Source organism: Ranitomeya variabilis, chromosome 1, assembly GCF_051348905.1.
Source record: "Ranitomeya variabilis isolate aRanVar5 chromosome 1, aRanVar5.hap1, whole genome shotgun sequence".
NCBI classification, from domain to species: Eukaryota; Metazoa; Chordata; class Amphibia; order Anura; family Dendrobatidae; genus Ranitomeya; species Ranitomeya variabilis.
In genome coordinates, this window is record NC_135232.1 from 725,432,868 (window position 1) to 725,449,789 (window position 16,922).

The 16,922-nt window shown below is 44.6% G+C and overlaps 1 protein-coding gene across 5 annotated transcripts in view; it reads left to right on the forward strand.

Annotated features, from left to right (window-relative positions):
- UNC79 (unc-79 subunit of NALCN channel complex) overlaps positions 1-16,922 on the forward strand; it is a 302,015-nt gene that overhangs the window by 95,811 nt on the left and 189,282 nt on the right. For all 5 annotated transcript variants that reach the window (XM_077268206.1, XM_077268222.1, XM_077268215.1 and 2 more), the window contains 9 exons: positions 8,933-8,961; positions 10,000-10,235; positions 10,635-10,806; positions 11,082-11,312; positions 11,796-11,986; positions 12,205-12,328; positions 13,750-13,890; positions 13,974-14,195; positions 15,675-15,902. In XM_077268206.1, coding sequence (XP_077124321.1) covers positions 8,933-8,961; positions 10,000-10,235; positions 10,635-10,806; positions 11,082-11,312; positions 11,796-11,986; positions 12,205-12,328; positions 13,750-13,890; positions 13,974-14,195; positions 15,675-15,902 — 1,574 coding nt within the window. The remainder of the gene's footprint in view (positions 1-8,932; positions 8,962-9,999; positions 10,236-10,634; positions 10,807-11,081; positions 11,313-11,795; positions 11,987-12,204; positions 12,329-13,749; positions 13,891-13,973; positions 14,196-15,674; positions 15,903-16,922) is intronic.

Sequence of the window (16,922 nt, forward strand, 5' to 3'; positions counted from 1 at the left end):
GGATGCAATGTCGCGTTTGGAGAGCCTTTGATGTGCCTAAACAGTGGAAACCCCCCAATTCTAACTCCAGCCATTACCCCAACACACCCCTAACCCTAATCCCAACCTTAACCATAACCCTAACTACAAACCTAACCCTAACACACCTCTAGCCCTAATCCCAACCCTAACCGTAATCCCAAATGTAACCGTAATCCTAACTTTAGCCCCAACCCTAACCCTAACTTTAGCCCCAACCCTAACCCTAACTTTAGCCCCAGCCCTAACCCTAACTTTAGCCCTAACCCCAACCCTAACACTAACCTAACCCTAATGGGAAAATGGAAATAAATACATTTTTTTTATTTTATTATTTTTTCCTAACTAAGGGAGTGATAATGGGGGGGTTGATTTACTATTTATAGCAGGTTTTTATATCGGGTTTTTATGTTTGGAAGCTGTCACACACTAAAAGACGCTTTTTATTGCAAAAAATAGTTTTTGCATCACAACAGTTTGAGAGTTATAATTTTTCCATATTTTGGCCCACAGAGTCATGTGAGGTCTTGTTTTCTGCCGGACGAGTTGACATTTTTATTGGTACCATTTTCGGGCACATGACATTTTTTGATCGCTTTCTATTCCGATTTTTGGGAGGCAGAATGAACAAAAACCAGCAATTCATGAATTTCTTTTGGGTGGCGTGTTTATACCTTTTGTGTGGTAAAATTGATAAATCAGTTTTATTCTTCGGGTCAATACGATTACAGCGATACCTCATTTATATCATTTTTTTATGTTTTGGCGCTTTTACACAATGAAAACTATTTTATAGAAAAAATTATTGTTTTTGCATCTCTTTATTCTGAGAGATAACACTTTTTATTTTTCTGCTGATGGAGCTGTATGACAGCTTATTTTTTGTGGAATAAGATGACATTTTCAGCGGTACCATGTTTATTTATATCTGTCTTTTTGATCACGTTTTATTCCACTCTTTGTTCAGCGGTATGATGATAAAGCGTTGTTTTTTGCCTTGTTTTTTTTTAATGGTGTTCAGTAAAGGGGTTAACTATTAGGACAGTTTTTACAGTTTTATAGGTCAGGTCGTTACAGACATGGCGTTACTAAATATGTGTACTTTTATTGTTTAGATTTTTTTAATTCAAATATTTTTTTATTGATGGAATAAATATTGAGTATTTTTTTAATTATTTTTAAAAAATATATTTACAATTATTTCAATTTTTTTTTTTAAATTTAATTCTTACTTTCACACTTTCTCCCACTATGGGACACCCCTTTTGTGCAGGCTGATTGCTTGTATAGCATGCAAACCATCGGGTCTCCATGACAGCGATCAGGACCCCGCGTCATGCTGCGGGGTCTTCGATCCAAACACAGAGCGGCTGTCAGCCCCCCATGTTTGATCGCAGTGCTTCAGGGGCTAAAGTGCCAGGAGCAGTAGGTGACCGCTCCTGGCACTTAGTGCCGGGTGTCAGCTGTGAGAATCAGCTGACACCCGGCCGAGATCAGCCGCGCTCCCCCCTTGAGCGTGGCTGATCGCCCATGACGTACTGTCCCGTCCATGGTCAGATGGGCCCAGGGCACATGGACAGGATAGTACGTCCAATGACAGAAAGGGGTTAATAAGAGCTAAAGCCGCTGTTTTTCACAAGCACTGTACAAATTTACCCATTAACCCTTTTCTGACATGTGTCGTCATAATACCTTCCTGCGCTCTGGGCCTACGTAACCAGGGGCATATTATTACTGCATGGCGATCGTGCACACACTCGGGTGGTGCGCGGGCGATCGCTGCCGGATGTCAGCTGATTCTGACTAAGTTCCTGGAGCGGTCACGCACAGCTTCCAGCACTTTAACCCCCTAAATGCTGCAATCGAAAGCGATCCCAGCATTCCAAGAGCTGGCAGAGGGCTGACAGCCTTTCTGCTTTTGGATGAGAGACCCCGCAGCATGACGCGGGGTCCCTATCGTTGCCATGGTGACACGATGTCGTCATGATGACATCCGGGTCAACGAAGCTAGGAAAGTTGCTGATGATGCGCAGTGCATAATCAGCAACTTTCCTTGCCAGTGCAGAGCTGACAGTTTCTACAGTGTGGGGATGCAGCAGCATCCCCATGCTGTATAAGCGATCAGCCTGCAAAAAATGATTGTCCCATAGTTGGACAATGTAAAAAAATTTAAAAAAGTGAAACTTTTTTTTTTAAATAATTGTAGAAATATAAAAAAATATGAAAAATAGTTACAAAATGAAAAGATATTGTATCGATAAATAAATATTTGTATGAAAGAAATAAAAGTACACATATTTAGTATTGCCTCGTCCGCAATGACCCGACCTATAAACTGTCTCACTAGCTAACCCTTTCAGAACACCATAAAAAAATCAATAAAAAACAAGGCAAAAAGCAATGCTTTATCATCATACCGCCAAACAAAAAGTGGAATAAAACGTGATGAAAAAGACGGATATAAATAAAAATGGCATCTTATCCCACAAAAAACAAGCTGCCATACAGCTCCATCAGCAGAAAAATAAAAAAGTGTTATCTCTCAGAATAAAGAGATGCAAAAACAATTATTTTTTCTATAAAATAGTTTTCATTGTGTAAAAGCGCCAAAACATTAAAAAAATACATAAATGAGGTATCGCGGTTAATCGTACTGAGAATGATAAAACTGCCTTATCAATTTTACCACACAAGGAACGGCATAAACCCCCAACCCAAAAGAAATTCCTGAATTGCTGATTTTTGTTTATCATTCCTCCCAAAAATCTGAATAGAAAGCGATCAAAAAATGTCATGTGCCTGAAAATGGTACCAATAAAAACGTCAGCTCGTCCCGCAAAAAACAAAGCCCTCACATGACTCTGCCATGAAATTCGGAAAATTATAGCTCTCAAAATGTGGTGATGCAAAAACTATTTTTTGCAATAAAAAACGGCATTTAGTGTGTGACAGCAGCCAAACATAAAAACCAGATATAAATCTGGTATCGCTGTAATCGCACCGACCCTAAGAATACATTTGCCTAGTCACTTATACCGTATGAGGAACAGTGTAAAAAATAAATAAAACCAATTCTTCACCTGCTGTTGATTTTTGAATCTCTGAATCTCTGAAATACATGATCCAGACAAAACCCCCAGTGGAAGATTCCCTATAATGAGGCAGATGGAGGCACTGTGGACGCTGCCTGACCTGTGATCCGGCGGTGTTCGTCTTTTTAGGATTGTATAAAGGTGTCGTCGGCCACAGTTTTGTGCACTTCTGAAACGAAGGACAATGCTGAACAAAGGCCAGATGGAGTCCAGAGTAACTCTGCTGCCTCATTATAGTGAATGGATCCCTCGGGGGTCTAATCTGAATCACGTCACTAAGAGATTTAATTGGAAAACCCCAAAGTAAGTGCTGAGCGTAGAGCGCCGGATAAATGTGATCCCAAACGTTATGTAAAATGTTCTAAAAAAAAAGCTTCAACTTAATCCACAAAAAAAGCAAGTCCTCACTCAGGTTTGTCATCTGTTAATGGAAATATAGGGGGCTTCCATGTTACTGGTAGTACAAAGGCTCTGGATAAGAGAAATGGCTCCTCACCCACCAAAAGAAATTCAGCAAATTCTCTGCTCTCAAATCCAAATGCCCCCCTCCCTTCTGAGCCCCAGTGTGCCTAAACCACATATTTTGCCCATGTTTGCCATTTCTGAAGCAATGAGAGCACACCTAACTTACGGATGCATGCCTCCAGGAGCACAGGCTGGGCATAATGTACTGGTGACTGCAGCGTACTGGTCACTACAACGGCAGTTTGCAATTTTCACTTGGCAATATTCATTGCTGCCTGTGTCTGTAAAATACCCATGGAGTCATAATTGTCACTACACCTGCAGATAAACTCCCAGTGGGGAATAATTTCCAAAATGGGGTCACTTGAGGGGGATTCTGATCTTCTAGCACTTAGGGGCTCTGTATATGGAGTTCGCAAACTGTTCTAGAAACATCTGCTCCAGGAGGCAAATAGCGATCCATTCCGCCCAAGTCTCTCCGTATGACTAAGTAGTATTGTATATCCACATATGGGGTATTGCCCCGTTCAGTAGAATTTGTGGGGCAAACTTTGGTGCCGTTTTTACCCACTTCTTATGAGAAAATTTAAAATCTGGGGCTGAGGGATGGCTGGGAGGCGTTTGTGTCCGGGGAAAAAGACATATCCTCCAGACAGACTACAGGTATGCCGGGCTAATTTAAAAAACAAATATTGCAGCGTTGGAAGGGACTCCAAATAAAAGAGCCACCTTGACAGAATGCAGCATTAGTGCTGCACAAGGTGGATCTTTTAGTTAAAAACGCCGGGGGGGGGGGGGGGGGGGGTGACAGGTTCCCTTTAAGGGCTCCGCTCTCCCCAAACCTACAACAGGTGGGAACGCGGAGTGTCGTCTCCACGTACCCCTTCTGGACCAACAGCCCTTACTCATCATCGATCAGTTAACCTCCTTGGATGTCCGGAGGTTTTTACTGTCCGTGCAGCCTCCTTTCCATCGGTCCTGATAAACAGCGGTGATGGCAGGGAGATGGCGGTCCATCTCCCCTCTTCTGACTTGGAGTGGGTAGATAGAAGGCTAGGATATAGCTCGTCAGCACAAAAAGCGACCGGACATACTCTTCACAAGTCAGAGGCTTATAGAGGCAGGTTGCTTTTTCCCCTGATTGCGGAAAGAATGGGAAGAATCCCCTCTGGTTGATCCGCCTGTCACCGCTTGACCTCAAAATCCCTTCAGTCCTTGCCAGATGATTTCTCAATTAAAGCCCCCACAGACCGGCAGATAGTCAACCCGGGCCGTTCGTTTTTTTCCTGGCTTCGGGTTCGGCGCTTCTCCCTTTTTTTTTGCCACGGTGTGGGTATCTAATGCTATGGTCTTTTGGGCCGATACCCTGAGCAGGAACATACAGGACACTGACCTTCCTCAGAACTATCCAATCAGATCTCCTTGGCCAGGGAATGTCTCTTGTACTCGTCCCTACACTCTGCTCTATTCTGTGCTTACAGCTGCAACTACCATCACCTTCCGACGGACACTGTGGTTCAGGGATGGTGAACGGACCCTGCGTCCAAAAAAAAAAAAAAGTCCTTCACGTCTCTGCCCTAGCAGACCTAGTGCTTATTCGGCAAGAAGCCGTATTAGCTTATACATGACACTACAGGAGAAAATAAAATTCTCTCCCTAGCAAATGTCTAGGCGTCCTTTTTTCATCAATAGGAACGTTTCCGGTCCTTTAGTAGGCGGACATCTATTCCTGTCTTGTCATATCTGGCTTTCCGTCTTTCATGACAAATGAACCAGTTTCCATGTGTCTTTCATTCAAGACAGTGTTTCCTCTCGGTCTACAGCACGGTTCGTCCCTGGAGAAAGAAGTACGGAGCAGTATGGCCTATCCTGGACCTGAAGCTACTCATCGTAAAAGAGGGAATTTACTAGCATCCTTCGACATACGGGATGCTTACCTTCATATATCGATCTTTCCGACCCTCGAATGTTCCTGCATCTCGCCGTCCGAGAGGATCATTTCCAATTTAAGGCTTTGCCCTTCGGCCTCACTGCTGATCCCAGGGCGTTCACAAGGGTCATGGCGGTTGTCTTGTTCATTCTGCATGTTCGGGGTGGGGTTGTCCTGTCATACCTAGGGTCCTTTTGATCAAGGGGCAGTCTTTCCAAGCCTGCACGTAGGTGTCCGTATTCCTTTGGACACTCTTTTCCCGCCTGGGCTGGCGGATAGACTTAAACAAATCTTTCCCAGTCCTGGCTCAGCAGGTATCCCTTTTAGGTATGACCCTACACACCTCCCGGGGGTTGGTAATTTGTCCACGAGACATGGGTCATAGCCCTTCAACAGGGGACTCAGGCAGCTTGTCAGCCTTTTGCCTCACTATCGGCTGGGACAGGAATCCATTCTCTTTCCACTGTCTATGCCGTTTGTCTCCGATCTCATGGCCCAGGGGCCCAAATGCCGCGCCCAAATCCGCAATAGCCAGGTGGATACGCTCAACTATTCAGGAGTCTTACTGTGTCGGAGGCAAGCCTACTCCAATGGGATTAGGGCACACTTCATTCGTTTTGTGGATGTTTCCTGGACCATTTCGCACCAGGTGTCGGTGGTCCTGTCTGCACACCCTCTCGAAGCACTACAACATTCACACTCCGTCTTCAGCAGATGCGAGTCTGGGAAGACGGATTTTTCAGACAGCGGTAACGCATCTCTGGGCTGTTGGTGCGTGAGGTTGTCTAACCTGTTGGTTCCCACCCAGAGACTGCTTTGGGACGTCCCATGGTCCTGTGTCCCCCAGTGAGGCAAAGGAGAAACAGAGATTTTTGTGTACTCACTGTAAAATCCTTTTCTCCGAGCCACACATTGGGGGACACAGCACCCACCCTATTGGCCTGATAGCTTTGTTTGTTCTTTGGTTTGACATGTTGTATCCGTATTTGATTATTTTGATCTCCTACTGCTTTGTCACTGAACTGGTTCGGGCTGGAGCCAATAGGTGTACACTGCAGAGGAGGAGGAGCTAATTTTGTTATATTCACTCAGTGTCAGGGTATGTGCACACGTTCAGGATTTTTCGCGTTTTTTTCGTGATAACGCATAAAAAACGCATACATATGCATCCTATCATTTTGAATGCATTCCGCAATTTTTGTGCACATGATGCGTTTTTTTTTCCGCAAAAAAAACCACATCACGGTAAAAAAAAGCAGCATGTTCATTAATATTGCGGATTTTTCACATTTTTCCCGCTATTTAATGCATTGGGAAAGCTCCGGAAAAAAACGCGAAAATAACGCATGCGGATTTCTGGCAGAAATGTCTGTTTTTTGTCAGGAAATTTCTGCAAGAAATCCTGAACATGTGCACATACCCTCAGCCTCCTAGCAGCAGCAGCATACACCCATGGTCCTGTGTCCCCCAATGAGTGGCTTGGAGAAAAGGATTTTACCGTGAGTACACAAAAATCCCTGTTTTGTGTGACATATCTCAAAATTCAAAGTTGGAAAATTGCGCAATTTTAAAAATGTTTCCATTTTTTTTTCTACAAATAAAGTCATATCAGAGAAATTTTACCACTATCGTGAAGTACCATATGTCACGAGAAAACGATCTCAGAATCACCGGGATCCGTTGATGCGTTCTAGAGTTATTACCACATAAAGCGACAGTGGTCAGAATTGTAAAAATTGGCCTGGTCATTAACCATAAACCACCTTCGGGGGGAAAGGGGTTAAAGAACTTGAGCATTACCTTGTAACAAGGAGTCGGGCTCTGACAACCTCATATTATATTGTCAGAGGCTGTCACCCGATGAGGTTAGGCTTTCATCTTTACAAAGTATAAACATTATAATAGGATCGATGTGATATCCCCACATTGTATGGCAGCCCTGTAGGTTTTAGGGTTTTATGTATCGATCCTGGCACCAAAGGTGAGCAACCCCCTGGAAATACCAGCGACAGGCATCAGCAGATCACAGGAAAACTGTGACAATCTGCCAATAAGTCTGTACACTTTGCCAAGGGGATAAAAACATATAGAAAAACTAATTCATTAAAAAAAATAGCAGAATAGTTATAAGAAATAAAATGTCAAGAAAAAAATATTGTAATATAGTAAAATATGTTAATAAACTGAAAAAATAAATTAACAATGTTATTTAATCAAAATAACCTAAGATGAAATTAAATAAACAAACAAAAATAAATATAAAATAAATTAAGGAAAGAATCATATCGTTGAAAATATGTGCACAGCTAAGGCTGGTTTCACATTTGCGTTTAAAAACGCAGCGTTTAAAAAAAAAGCATGTGGTGAAAAAACGCATGTAAACGCGTGCAAACGCTGCGTTTTTTAGACGCATGCGTTTTTACATGCAGAAAAAAAAGCGGCGTTTTGCCGCATTTACATGTGTTTTTTCCTGCGTTTGCGTTTTTGAAACGCATGCTGAGAAGTGTGTGACAGCTGCCAATCATCAAAATCAACAAGAAAACCCACTATAAATAGAAATAGCTAGGGTTAGGGGTAGGGTTAGGGTTAGGATACCTAGGGTTAGGGGTAGGGTTAGGGGTTAGGGTTATTGTTAAGGGTAGGGTTAGGGTTAGGATCCCTAGGGTTAGGGGTAGGGTTGGGGTTAGGGTTAGGGGTAGGGTTAGGATTCCTAGGGTTAGGGGTAGGGTTGGGGGTAGGGTTAGGGGTAGGGTTAGGATACCTAGGGTTAGGGGTAGGGTTAGGGGTAGGGTTAGGGTTAGGATCCCTAGGGGTAGGGTTAGGGGTAGGGTTAGGGTTAGGGGTAGGGTTAGGATACCTAGGGTTAGTGTTAGGGTTAGAGTTTGGATCCCTTTATCACCTTGATGGTGGGGGGTGGCTTATAAGTGTGTATTCTTGTTTTTTTCTATAAAAACGCATGCGTTTTTAACGCAAACAAACGCATGTGCTTAAAAACGCATGCGTTTACATAGACAGCAATACGTTTTTTTGCGGCAAAAAAACGCCGCTAGAAATTACTACAGGTTGCATTTCTGCAACAAAACGCAAGCATAAAAAAAAGCATGTGTTGTCAAAACGCGGCAAAACGCATGCAAAAAAACGCATGCGTTTTTAATGTTAAGTATAGCAAAAAAAAGCATGCGTTTTTTAGCGCTAAAACGCAGCGGCAAAAAACGCAAGTGTGAAACCAGCCTTATTCCCCTGCGTAGCCGGGAGCCTGCTCTGCGCAATGTGAAAGCTCCAATAGTTGCCACTAGATGGCACTCAGTGACTTTGATTTTGTAGTGATTGCATTGAATAAAGTGCTGGGGGCTCCGCTCTGATAATGTGAATGAGGTGCTACAGGGATTGTGCTGTTTACTGAGCTTTGTGTACGTGTCTCACACAGCTGAGATTTCAGCCATTTGTCAGAAGAAGGTAAGAACCGCTCAGCTTTACCGTCAGTCTTGCCGTCCATCTCCGTAAAGTGTCTGTCTGTGGCCTGTCATTATCGTCAATCATAAGGGATGACCCAGACATTACGTCCAGCGTCCCTTGTCTTTATCTACAACTCCCCGCTCCAACATGGCACAGGAAAATCTTACTTATTGGTGTCTTTTTGTGAGACTACAACTCCCAGCATGCCCATACAGCCTTCAGGACTTGCTTGGAGTTGCAGTTTGTAAAGGTTGCACACTAGTGATGAGCGATCGTGTGCGGGTAACGTCTTATTTGAACATCTGGGCGTGCTTTTATATGATGCTCGAGTCTCTGTGGCTGCATTTGCAGCTGTTGGACAGCGTCAACACATGTGGCAATTACCTGTTTGTTAAGATTTTATCCGAGCACGTTCGCTCATCTGTATTGCACACCTCTGACCGAGGTCATGGGAGTAGGCAGAGACTGCCAGGGCATGCTGTGAGTTGTAGTGCTGCCCTGGCTCCATTCCATTACTTGCCTGTTTTCTGGTTTCATGTAAGTGAAGATTGGTCATAGTGAAAAGTTCTGCAACCTTTCTAGTTTTAAAGATTGTTTCCATTCACCAACAGTAAGCAGTGATCTTTACATAAATCCAGAAAGCCCCTCTAATCACACCGCTTAATCGTACATTTGCATGCGCAAAATCAATGTTTCCTGTTGTCGCGCCCCCCAATCATAAAACATTTTGTGAGTGTTCGCCATCTTCCTCACTACGCTTGCAGAGATGTCATTGGTGGGCATGCTGACACTTGTAGTTCTTTATCAGGACCTATTTGTCCAAGTGAATTTCTAAAGGTGGTGGTTGGAATAAAATAAGTTTCAAGACACTGACCTATTGCCCATAGAAATTTGTTCTTAAATGGATCCCAGCACTATTTCTGACCCCTTTAATGTTATCCTAATACCCGTTGTTGCCTAGTAGTCGGCCTCTTACTGGAGCATTATGCAGGCAGTGTTATTTAGCATGTAGTAATGAATACCTCTGCTTATTTCCAGAACTGCAGCTCGCATGTCCGGAGGGCAGTGGTGACGTGCTTCTCTGCCGGATGCTGCGACCGTCATGGGAACCGGCCGGTACGATACTGTAAACGCTGCCATTCCTACCACCACAGCAGCGAAGCCGGGGGAGCGTCCTCATCAGAGAATCACTTATTCCAAACTTCGCCACCTCCCATCAACACGCGGGAGTGTGGAGCGGAGGAGCTCGTGTGCGCCGTGGAGGCGGTGATCAGGTACTAAACACCTATCTATTACTAATCAATGGAAAACTGGACCATCTGTTAAAAAAAGGGCTGTAACCATACACATTGGACGTGCTGAAGGTATGGCGGGACATCATAGTTTGTATGCCCTTTATGTAGTGAGCTCAGATGTTAATGGCATTCTGGGTAATAGAAGGGGATGTAAAGTAATTTGGCTACAAAGAGGTTCCACATATCCAAGCATCACGATAGCAGCCCAGTAATATCACCATGCAATACCTTTTTTCACCTGAGGCGGCACTGCAGGGAAAGTGGACACTTGCTGATTGCTGCTGATCCACTGGTCTCAGGACATGCTCTGTGCTTGGCCTTATCCCGGTAATACACTTTCTATGGCAGCTTGAATGACTTTCTTGGTGGATTTTGCAGCTTGCTAAAGGAAGCGGAATATCATGCAGAGCAGCGAGAATACGAGATGAACCGCAGGAGGCAGATGGGCTTGGCCTCCTCACATCACTCGCTCGACAACACGGACTTCGACAATAAGGATGACGATAAACATGACCAGCGACTTCTGAGCCAGTTTGGAATCTGGTTCTTGGTGAGAGTCACTTCACTATGTCACTGTTTGTTCTCCGGTCGCATCCAAAGCTGTATTTATAATTCAACCTGACCTTGTGTATCTGTGTGTACAGAGATTGCACCTGGCGCTTACCCTTCTGTATAATGCAGCTTTGGATGTGACTGGAGCATAGAATGACAAGTGTAACAATGCATGTGTCAGTATGCACGTGTCAGTTAGCGTTATGCGTCCTTACACTTTAACCTGTTCTTTTCTAAAGTCCCAATTAATCTCCATGTTGTCTCGCGGCACAGGTCAGCCTCTGCACTCCCAATGAAAATACGCCCACGGAAAGCCTGGCGCGCCTGGTCAGCATGGTTTTTCAGTGGTTCCACTCTACAGCGTACATGATGGATGACGAGGTCGGCAGCCTGGTGGAGAAACTCAAACCACAGTTCGTCACCAAGTGGCTGAAAATCGTTTGCGACATCCGTTTTGACGTGATGGTCATGTGCTTGCTGCCCAAACCCATGGAATTTGCCCGGGTAATGATTATAACTGAGCAGTATTATATATATGGAAATGATGTGGCGCCGCCCCTGTGATAATAGGTGGTGCTACTGGTGACATATCAAACAATCATTTGGAGTAGTACTCAAAGGCTAGTGCACACAGCGCCAGCACCAGACAAACCTGGGCCAGTACCAGGGCCCACAAGGAGTATTTCAACCTCTTAGATGATGCTGTCACTTGCATTGACAGCATTTAAAGTTTGGAAACTGTAACTGGCTGCCCATTGTGTTATCTTTGTAGCCAAGGACATGACGAAGTCCCGGTGTCTACCATGTTTGTAGCTGGGCTTTTAAGGTGAGCAGTAATTTACTGCGATCACAAGTTCAAGTTCCCAAATGGAGGAATGGAAAACATAAAAATATAAAAAAATATGTATGTAAAAAAAGTTATAACACTTGGAAGGTGAGACGGAAAAATTCAGACATGTAAATGTGGCTAACTTTGTGTGTGGTCAGGTCGGCGGATACTGGGACAAGTCCTGCAGTACAGTCACCCAGCTGAAAGAAGGTCTCAATAGGATACTGTGCCTTATCCCATATAATGTCATCAACCAGCCAATCTGGGAATGCATCATGCCAGAGTGGTTGGAGTCCATCAGGACAGAAGTGCCAGACAATCAGCTCAAGGAATTTCGGGAGGTCCTCAGGTTGGTTACAATTAAACTTAATGCTATATTTTAGTTTTTATAATTACAGAAGTGAATTGCACATAACTAATTATTCCTTCGAGATATGGTTTTCCATGTCCTGGAATGGATTGAATGTTCGGAATTTTAGAAACATGATCAGAGCATCTAAAGCGTTCTTCCCCTCTGTCCTTTGTTAGATATTACATTTATTTCCATTGTCTGTTTTATCTTCGTAGTAAAATGTTCGACATTGAGCTTTGCCCGTTGCCTTTCTCTATGGAGGAGATGTTCGGATTCATCAGCTGCCGGTTCACCGGTTATCCGTCTTCTGTTCAGGAACAAGCTTTGCTTTGGCTTCACGTAATCATTTTTTATTTCTGACAGTTCTATATTTTTTGTAACAAAATTTAAGAAAATTAATACAGTTGTATGGGCTGTGGGGAACTGCTATGGGCTTAGTTTTAGGGACCTCTATTGGCTTTGTTGTAGGGAACACCTTGAGCTTAATGTGAGGACTGCCATTGGCTTAGTTGTAGAGACTGCCGTGGGCTCAATTGTAAGCATCTCCTTGGGCTTACTTGTGAGGAACACTATTGACTTAGTTGTGGAGACCACCATGAGCTTTGTTTTGGGGAATGCCATATAGATTTAGTTATGAGGACTACTATAGGCTTAGTTGTTGAAACACCATGGACTTAGTTGTGGGGACTGCCATGGATTTATTTGTGAAGACTACCATAGGCCTGTTTATAGGGACCGCCATAGGCTTATTTGTGGGGACCGACATGGGTTTAGTTATGAGGACTACTATAAGCTTAATGTTGGGACCGTCATGGGTTTACTTGTGGGAACCACTATTCGCTTAGTTAAAGGGACCAACTTTGGTTTAATTGTAGGGACTTCCAAGAGCTTAATTTTGAGTATCACTATGTGCAGCTTTGTTGTGGGGATAGCCAGGGTTCAATCTTGGGGACCTCTGGGTTTAGAGATGGAGAACTAGCTGGGCATATTGGTAAGGACTGCTATGGACTTAGTTGTGGAGACTGCTATGAGCTTAGTCATTGGACATGCCATTGGCTACGTTTCAGATGCTGCCATGTGCTACATTCTAATGAATTCCATGCACTTAGTTGTAAAAACCTCTATTGGTGTTTCTTGGGATTGTTCCAGACTTAGTTTTGGGAGACTGTCGTCAGCTTAAATTTGATGCTACTGAGGATTTAGTTGCATGGATTTAGTTACCTCACGCCTGTCCCCGATTAAAATATTAAAGCTCCCGTGCTGACACCATTCCCGCGGTGTCGGCACTCGCTCTTCCCGAGGCTCTCTTGCAGTTGTTATGACACGTGACCCCGCTGCCCAGTCAGCACTGGCATCACTGTCCCCACCTTAGTACGGATTGTAGAGGAAATCTGGGCTGCAGCTGATCTTTGACTTCCTCTTCATGTTCAGTCACTGGCGGAAACAATGATGCCAGTGCTGATTGGGCGCCGGGGCCACGAGTCACAACACCGCATGAGAGCCCTGGGGTGAGCGAGTGCCGACACCATGGGAACATCGCCAGCATGGAAGGTGAGTATAAGTTTTTTTTTTGTTTTTTTTTAAGTGTGGGGTATGAGAAGTAGTTGTCCTAGTAAGGGGCAACCTCTTTAATATGTGGTAAAATTTGGAAAATGGTCAGAAATTCCCTTGAATAGGGGAGGAGTGTAGCAGGCGTATATTAACAGTGCAGACAGCCGTGTGTGCATTTTTCTTTTTATCCCTGACTTTCCATCTTGCAGGTATTGTCAGAGCTAGATATTGTGGTCCCCCTACAGCTGTTGATCAGTATGTTTTCTGATGGGGTGAACTCTGTGAAAGAACTGGCCAATCAAAGGAAAGTCCGGATCACAGAACTTTCAGGAAATGTTCCAGGTCACAGGGTAAGACAAACACAACTATTACCAAGTGGGGAGGCCATTGACAGCCACAGAACCCATCCAATAAAGGCAACTCTTTCTTGCAGGCCAGCATCGCTTCAGATCCAGGCCGCCGGGTGTTGCACAGCATGCTGAGCCCTTTCCCTAGCCCTTTTCACAGTCCTTTTCGGAGCCCCATGCGCAGTCCCTTTCGAAGTCCCTTTAAGAACTATGGACATCCTACTGGAAGAACCATTGACTTTGACTGTGATGATGATGAGATGAATCTCAACTGTTTCATCCTCATGTTCGACCTCATATTGAAACAGGTAAGGAACAGGCAGGGAGTGGCTACTTGGGCTTTGTTGAGGGGACCATCATGGGCTTAATTATGAAGTCCACCATGCTCTTTGTTGTACCTACTGCCATGGGCTCTGTTGAAGGGACCGCTATGGGCTTAGTTAAAGGAACTGACATTATTTTAGTTACAGGAGCTACCATGGACTGTGATTTAGCTAACAAAACATGTGCTTGTTTGTACTTTGTTGCAGCACCTTCTATAGGCTTTGTTACAGGGAATTTCATTGGTTTGATCATATAGGCTGCCAAGCACTATGTGTAAGGACTGTTCTGGGCTTAAGCGTGAGCACAATTGTCTTGTTTTCAGAGACTGCTATGGGCTTAGTTGTTCAGATTACTAAACAGTTGATGGTGACCTCCATGAGTCTTGTATACCGACTGCCATGGGTTTAGCACTGCTGACTGCTGTAAGTTTAGATATGAGGCACACCCTCTGTTCAGTTGTAGGGAGCACCCTGGGTTTAGTTGTTGGGACCGCCATGAGCTTAGTTGAGGGGACCGCCATGGGCTTAATTGTGGAGCCTGCCATGGTCTTAGTTGTAGTGACTGCCTTGGGCTTAGTTGTAGGGAGAGTTATCGACTTAATTACAGTAACTGTCATTAGGGGACAGTTTTCGTTACAGGCGCTGCCATTGGCTATGTTTTTGCTAATAACCATTTGGTGGCTGTGCTTAGTTGTAGCAAATGCCATGGTTTACTTATGATGAATTTCATTGGTTTAGTTGTGGGGGCTGCCAAGTTCTCCCTTGTAGGGACTGTCCTGGTCTTTTCTGTCACGACCACAATTTACTTGGTTGTAGGCACTTCTATTGGCTTACTTGTTAAGATGGCAAAACGCTTATTTGATGGGGACCGCCATGGGTTTAGTTGTACCAGCTGCCATGAGTTTGGTTCTCCTGCCTGCCTGCCATGGGTTTAGTCATGAGGCATGCCCTGGGTTCAATTGTAGGAAATGCCCCATATAGGTTTAGTTTTTGGGACTGCCATTGGCATCTGTCCATGTATTAGTAATATAGATGAGCATGTGAGGATAGCTGAGGGTTGATACCAGGGAGGGGCAATGAATGTTAGAAGTAACAGGTTTGACCCTTAGCCATAAAACAGAGCCAAGTTTAGCATCATAGACAATCCCAGCAAAAGGAGGTAAATGCAACTGGGCAGACAAGAGTGAGGCTGGGATATGGCAAAAGCTTCTAACAAGATGTGGACATGCAGGAAGCTGCCGTTGGGGAGCAGGAGACTATTTCCGGACTACGTAGAGGTGGGATACTGCATTTTGTGGGTCTAATAGTTAAAATGTAATCATCACACATGAGAATGGCAGCTGCAGATACCTAACAGAGAAGCTCACATGGACACTGATTAGTTCCTGTCTCTCCACCAGCCCTGGCCATCATATGTAGTCAGATCATTAATATGGAAGCTTCTGGATATTTTCTCTTTTTCAGATGGAGCTGCAGGATGATGGGATCACTCTGGGGCTGGAGAACAGTCTGTCCAAGGACATCATTTCCATCATTAATAACGTGTTCCAAGCTCCTTGGGGCGGATCTCACACCTGCCAGAAGGATGAGAAGGCCGTAGAGTGCAGCCTGTGCCAGTCCAGCATCCTCTGCTACCAGATGGCCTGCGAGCTGCTCGAGCGATTGGCCCCTAAGGAGGAGATCCGACTGGTGGTGAGGGTCCTGCTTACTGATTGTTTCACTGTTCACTTTTCTAAGCATGAGGAGGTATTTATCAGGCCCCTGCCCTCTTTCTATAGACCTCCTATCTTTAGTGTTTTCTGTACAAAAAAGCCTCCTTACCTTGACAAGCCCAGAGCTGGTATGTCACTCTCCACAAAGAGAACCCTTACCCCTTAGACCCCCGTCCAGAGCCTCTCATCTAGCCTAATCAATTCTCATGCTTCGCACTGACGAGGGCCAACAGCCCAAAACACCGTGTCTGCAAATTGAGATACTGATTTGGCTCTTATAGTAAGTCATATTGCAAGACTCGTTAAAGGGTTGATTGTGACTTGTAGGATCGCTGCTTCCAATAGGTGGTGCTATAGAGTTCAAGTCCTCTTTTTCTCTGAAGAGGCAATTTGCATGTAAAAAAAAGAAATCAGTTTTCCATGCACTGACTTGCAATAATATATAGCAGCCAGTCTGAACAAGTAGGGCTGCAGTATAAGGCCATGTTCACACTTTGCGGGTGACCTCTGCGGGTTCTCCCGCAGCGGATTTGATAAATCTGCAGGGCAAAACCGCTGCGGTTATCCCTGCAGATTTATCGCGGTTTGTTCCGCGGTTTCCGCTGCGGGTTTCCGCCTATACTATTGATGCTGCATATGCAGCAATATGCAGCATCAATAGTAATGTTAAAAATAATAAAAATTGGTTATACACACCCTCTGATGTCCGGATCTCCTCGGCGCTGCACGCAGCGCTCTGGTTCCAAAGATGCCGTGCCGAGAAGGACCTTCGTGACGTCACGGTCATGTGACCGCGGCGTCATCACGGTCATGTGATTGCGATGTCACCACAGGTCCTGCTCGCACAGCAACTGAGACGGGACGGCCGCGTGCAGTGCTGAGAGGGGAGTATATCATTATTTTTTATTTTAATTCTTTTTTTTTTACACTATTTATGCTTCCCAGGGCCTGGAGGAGAGTCTCCTCTCCTCCACCCCGGGTAGCAACCGCACATTATCCG